This window comes from Galeopterus variegatus, unplaced genomic scaffold (genome assembly GCF_000696425.1).
Source record: "Galeopterus variegatus unplaced genomic scaffold, G_variegatus-3.0.2 Scaffold1793, whole genome shotgun sequence".
NCBI lineage: Eukaryota > Metazoa > Chordata > Mammalia > Dermoptera > Cynocephalidae > Galeopterus > Galeopterus variegatus.
In genome coordinates, this window is record NW_007727904.1 from 207,897 (window position 1) to 214,167 (window position 6,271).

The following is a 6,271-nucleotide window of genomic DNA, read 5'->3' on the forward strand; positions in this document are numbered from 1 at the left end:
TTTTTTTTTTTTTTTTCCTTTTTTTTTTTTTTTTGGGGGGGGGGGGTGGCTGGCTGGTAGAGGGATCTGAGCTCTTGACCTCAGTATTGTAACACTATGCTCTAACCAACTGAGCTAGCCGGCCAGCCTCCATAGCTTCTATATGAAGGCTGTGGAGTGACTCAAGACAGTTATACAGGACATATTCCAGATGGGAACACCAAATGAAGGAGTCACTTTTGGTTTTCAGAAGTACATTTTGTCTGAGACTAAACTGCCAACTTCTTAGGTTAAGTATTCACTATCTCTAGAGTTAGTCTCCTTTGACTTTTTTATAGAAAATGTTGGCAGAGACTTTATTAAGAGACTTTAAAAAAAAAAGACTTTGAAAAGTAAGCTTTATTTATAAAGGAAAATATAGAGACCTAGGGTACTTAAGAGATCTGCTCCAAATCCTGTAAAATTTTAGCAAGGAAGAACGTTGATCTTCAAACATTTCAGGACTTTTGACACTACATGAAACTTCCTTGCTTACTTGGGTTTACAACATAGCTTTGTAGATTTGAAATTTTAAGGATTGAATCTGAGTTATACAGAGTGTTCTGAAGTGGAATCTTGCAAAAAAACACTGCATTCAAACTAGTTCTTTTATGTGGTGGTTACCTGTTTTGTTATCTGTAATAGGTTTTAGTTAAAAATGGGATTATTTTTCTTTTACTTTTGTTGATTTGGAGCATGGAGTTGTTCAAGTTTTCAGAATTGTTTTGACTTCCCTCCAAATTTTGAGGTATTTTTAGGAACCAATTGTGGAACTTTAATGTAACATATTTATAACTAAGGTATGGTTAAACTAATATTCTATAATTCAATATTTAGTGTATCCATAGATATTTAAGTATTATTAGGCCGTATGTGTCTATGAAGTTTATTTCACCCTCCCCCCGATATTTACTGAGGCATACCAAGGGAATTTTGAGGGTTTTAAATTTTACTGTTAATATACCATTTTTATTCTTTTTATGCCTTTGTAACATTATGAAGTATTCAATTTTTGGTCATTTCTACCCTGCAGACCTTGTATCCTACTTATGGATTCACTCAGAGGCCCTTCTCGGTCAAATGTTGTCAAAATTCTGAGAGAGTAAGTTCATAATCACACTTTGCATTTTGTTTTTGAATTTTGGTGGGGATGAGGAATTACGTATATTTACATATGTGTGTGTTCTTCATATATATGCATTATTGCAGGTATTTAGAAGTGGAATGGGAAGTTAAAAAAGGAAGCAAAAGAAGTTTTTCCAAAGATGTTATGAAGGGCTCTAATCCAAAAGTACCACAGCAAAACAACTTCAGTGACTGTGGTGTGTATGTATTGCAGTATGTAGAGAGCTTTTTTGAGGTGGGTTTCAGTTTGTTGGATATAGTGTATTTGACTTTATGTTAGTGTAAAAAACACAGTGAGCAAATATTTTAAAGAGTTTGAAAACTATCATTTTCAAAAGTTATTCCAGGATGCAAAAACTTCCAAACTGGAGAACTTTTAAGGCATAATAATACTATATTTATAGTTCATCAAATCCAAGGCACGTTGACCTCATTTCATTACTGATCAAGCCATCCTCTCCGCTGGCTTTTTCTACCTTAAAGAAATCTCTTTCATGATTCAGACTGCGTCTTTTACTCTCTTTTCTCCCCTTCATAGATGTATTTCTTGAGAAGTACTTATATTCACTGTCTCCATTTCCACAAATCCGACTTGCTTTTCAATCTCTAAAATCTGGCTTCATCTTTACCCGTATATTAAAATTGTTTTTGAACTGCCTGCACCATTTGACACTATTGACAATTCCTTCCTCACTCTCCCTTTGGCTTCGTATGTATAGTTCCCCCATCACCTCTCTTGGATATTCTTTACAGTTATCTTGACTCCTTCTTCATTCACCATCCAGAGGATAAACCACTAAATCCTGTGTTTTCTATCACTTAATGTCAGATGTTCATTACTTTATCACTACTCTCACTTTCTAAGTCCAGTATACTAGTATCACTATTCTAAACTGCTACACCAATCTCTAACAGATTCCCATGCCTCCTGCTTTCTTTTTTTTATGGTTGTTTTCCAAAAAACCAAATCTAATCATGTTACTTTCCTGCTTTAAATTTTATAGTGGCTTCCTTTTGCTATTGAATTAAAAACCAAAATCCTTCATGTGGCCTTTAAGCACCTGCCTGATTCAATGCCTCTTCAAGCCTCTGGCCTCATTTTCCTACCATTCTCACTCTAGCGTTCTATATATCATCCACCTGAATGTCATTCAGTTTCTCATATTGTGTCATGTTCTTTGTTTCCTCTACGCCTTGATATCTATTTCCTTACCTGGAATACTCTTTCCTATTGTTTCTTTCATTCCTTGTCTGGCTAAACAGCTACTCATTCTCAGGTCTTAGCTTAACCATTACTTTCTCTTGGAATTGTTTGAAGCCCCCAGATACATACTTTCATCATACTCTATACTTCTCCTGTTATGATACTTGTCATATTTATTGTTTAAATATTTGAATTATCTGTCTACCTAGACTGGGGCTGGCAAACCTTTTTATAAATGGCCAGATGGTAAATATTTTAGGCTTTACAGCCATATGGTCTCTGTTGCTACTCGCAGTTCTGCTGTTGTCAAGTGAAAGCATCCCCAGACCATGTGTAAATGAGTGTGGCTGTGTTCCAATAAAACTTTATTACAAAAACAGGCAGTAGGCTGTCTTGCCAACCCTGATCTAGACAATAAGATTTGTAGGCAGAAAATGTCTTATATCTTCATTGTCTAGCAAATGCCTGGCACATGATAGGTAATGAGTAAATACATATTGAATGAGTTACTGATATTATCATTTTTAACTTTGAAGTGCTTTTGTGATTGAAACTAAACTGTTGTTATAATTTTCTAATATTCATTTAATATTTTTATTTTAAGAATCCAATTCTCAATTTTGAACTACCTATGAATTTGGCAAACTGGTTTCCTCCCCCAAGAATGAAAACCAAAAGAGAAGAAATCCGAAACATAATTCTGAATCTGCAGGAAGATCAGAGCAAAGAGAAAAAGAAGCTTAAGGACACTTATACAACAGAAACATCTTTAGGCGAAGGAACAGAACATGTCAACAGTGTCTCAGATTGACCATTTCTGTTGTCCGTCATTTCTGCCTTCAGAAACTAAATGACTTTCAACTTTGGGTATAGACAATAAAGAACTGAAGCGCCCACCATTCAGAGTGATTGGGAAATGTTAATGTTTGTATAAATGTCATATAATTAATTTCCAAAGGAGTATGTATTAAGTAAAAGTCTGTAAATATGTTAATGAGGCCAATTTTTCCAGCATTTATAATTATTTTTTTCACTTGTTAGGAAGCTTTTGTTATGTATTTTCTGTTAATAGTACCTAAAACTGCAACTTCGAAACACAAAATAAATAAAAAGAAAATATTTATAGGAGGAAATGATTAATTTGATATTCTTTAATGAACTTGTATAGTTCCTCATTGGGGTGATATATTTCATGGGAATATTCAGGTATTATGACTGATATTTTGACTAATATTTTGACTTTTTACAATTGTTCTAAAATAACTCAAAATATGAAAATAAGATAAAATCTAAGGCCGTTTGAACAAAGAAGACATCTTCATATGCCTGTATACAAGGAAAAAAGTAAGAGCTTTTCAATTCATACACTCCTGTGTATTCAGAGAACTCAAGAAATGTAATAAATATTTAAATTTTACATAGCTATTTAAGAAAAGGCAATAGTAAGCAATTCAAAGAAAAACAACCTTGAGTTATACTACTAAAAAATAACTATAATTGCATACGTTATTTTCAAATGCATTTCTGAAGACATCAGAAAGACTCAGGTTAAAACTATTTGGTAAGTGCATCTTGAATTTCAAGTATCCATGTTACCTTTCTGTATTATAGCTTAGAGTATGCTACAATCTGTATGATATAGTTAATTGATGAACATTTTTATCTGTGTAAACACAGGAATTTAAATAGGAATTTACTATTTTTTGTAATAGCTTTTGCTATTTTTTCATTGCTCATTTCTTGTTATTTTGATAAACAGAGTATCAGACTTTTGCTTGAGTTTTCAGTGTAAATTATTTTTACATGTGAAAGTACTGTCTTTAATCAATTGCATAATGCAGTAAAAATCTCCTACTTTGAATTCCCCTTTAAAAATACGAAAATGTGGGCCGGCCCGGTGGCGCACTGCTGTAGTGCGCCGCTTGGGAAGCGCGGCGGCGCTCCCGCCGAGGGTTCGGATCCCACATGCAGACCGGTTCCCACTCACTGGCTGAGCGAGGCGCGGGAGCAACACCGAGGGTTGCGATCCCGTTGCCGGTCCCGGTCCGGTACGGGGGCGACACTGAGGGTTGCGATCCGTTGCCGGACACGGAAAAAGACAAAAAAAAAAAAAATACGAAAATGTGATGGTTTTGATGACAGGTTTACAACTCATGTAGGTATCTTGCATATATCTGCAGAAACTATTCATTATTTTTCAAATGATATAGTATACATTACCTTCCTTGAGGTAATTAACTTTGAGATTTGAAATATATATTTTAAAAGCCATTTTTATTAAATAATGAATTTTTAAATGCACATACAAAACTAGTTGAGAATAAAAAGGCCATATTTTATCATCAGCAATTACTTCTAATTTGCCCATCTCTGGCATTGCGACCAACATTTTAGTCTATTTTCTTGAATTTAATAAAATCCATGGGTGTGTTTGGGGTGGATGGGAATGTTAACAACAATCAAAAAAAGTCTACTGAGACATACTCCATAAGTGAAATACTAAAATGTAAACTTAAGGAAGGTCATCATTAGTGGTATCAATTATAGATTTGTTTCTTTGTTACTTTGAACTATCTTAATATTTTTTATCTGATTTTTGTTTTTAGATAACTTAGAGCTATTAGCTCAGATGTTTTAAATATCTCAGATATGACAAACGAGTTGAATTTTATTATTTACTGAATATGGCAAAATACTTTTGGATTTCTAATCAAACTAAGACAAAAGTGGAAATTAACTTTTATAAAAACCTAATAGCAATAAGCATAATTGGAATATTTAATTTTTTATATAAACTGCACTTCTTCAGAATTTGAAAATACTGAAAAAACTATTCTAAAACGTTTACTTGTTTTGTTTTAATTTCTAATGGCTACAACTTGCATTCATAGATAATTTTTGATAAGGTTAAAATACAACTTGTCCCTTGGGCCAACTTAAGTCAATCACAATTTGACATGAAAAATATAGATTTATGTATGTCAACTTTCTAGAAATAGAATATGCAGCTATTCGCTATTTCTTTCACCCTACGTGAAATTTTACTTTTGAAAGTTATACTAGTGAATTTGCAAAAACACACACACACACACCTCTATGTAGTTTAAGGTGGATATCAACCTTTTAAAATGTTAATAGTGCTTAGAAGTTGTGAAACAGAACTTTAAATTCTAGAGGTTTGTTACTAGACACTGAAACTGCATGACAAGTATCTGGTGTCTTAACTAATTAGATAGATTTGGTGTATTAGTTTTCTTGTTGGATAGAATAACAGTTAATCATTTTTAGAAGAGTTTTATATTACTTGTCATAAAATTTGTATGTGTCTCAGCTCTTGGTGGTTTAGGAGCAAAGGTGGTGTTTAACTAGTCCTTTCTCTTTGATGTTGCTGTCCCTTCTTCAGACAGCTAAAACCCTTACTGGCTTTATAAACCTAAGGTTAGCATCATAACCTGCGCTTAAACTCTTAGACAAATATAGGAAGTTTTATTTGAAAGCGTAAAATGATTATCTAAGTTACATCTTGTTTTAAGTCACCAAAATGAATTCAGTATTTTTTTCTTCAAAAACTGTGATCCCCAAACTCTGTAAGATATAATGTAAAAAGAATAACAGAGTTTTAATTTCCTGGAAATCGAAAATTGTACTTAAATTCACTGAAGAATAATAAAAAGAACATATTTTAATATATATGATCAAGAGTTGGTGGAGAAAAGCTACTGGAATATAGTAATGGGAGGGAACAACTTGGTCAGAAGAAACAACCCTTAAGAGATGAAGTGTAATGCTGTATGTCTAGAAGAGGTACAGATAAAGAGGCTACTCTATAGATCACTTTAAGGACAAAAGGAGAGGGAAGAGATTATTGCGAGGGCATACTACAGACTGTCTAGCCAATGGATGTAAATGAATAGTTAACCGGTA

General features: G+C 33.4%; 1 protein-coding gene across 6 annotated transcripts in view; it reads left to right on the top strand.

The window, feature by feature from the left end:
- The window catches only part of SENP6 (SUMO1/sentrin specific peptidase 6), a 110,479-nt gene extending 106,359 nt beyond the window's left edge, over positions 1–4,120 (top strand). For 5 of the 6 annotated variants that reach the window (XM_008578977.1, XM_008578979.1, XM_008578976.1 and 2 more), the window contains 3 exons: positions 1,052–1,120; positions 1,228–1,378; positions 2,952–4,120. In XM_008578977.1, coding sequence (XP_008577199.1) covers positions 1,052–1,120; positions 1,228–1,378; positions 2,952–3,158 — 427 coding nt within the window. In that variant the 3' untranslated portion in view covers positions 3,159–4,120. The remainder of the gene's footprint in view (positions 1–1,051; positions 1,121–1,227; positions 1,379–2,951) is intronic. The other variant, XM_008578980.1, reaches the window with a different exon arrangement.
- Positions 4,121–6,271: the final 2,151 nt, after the last annotated feature.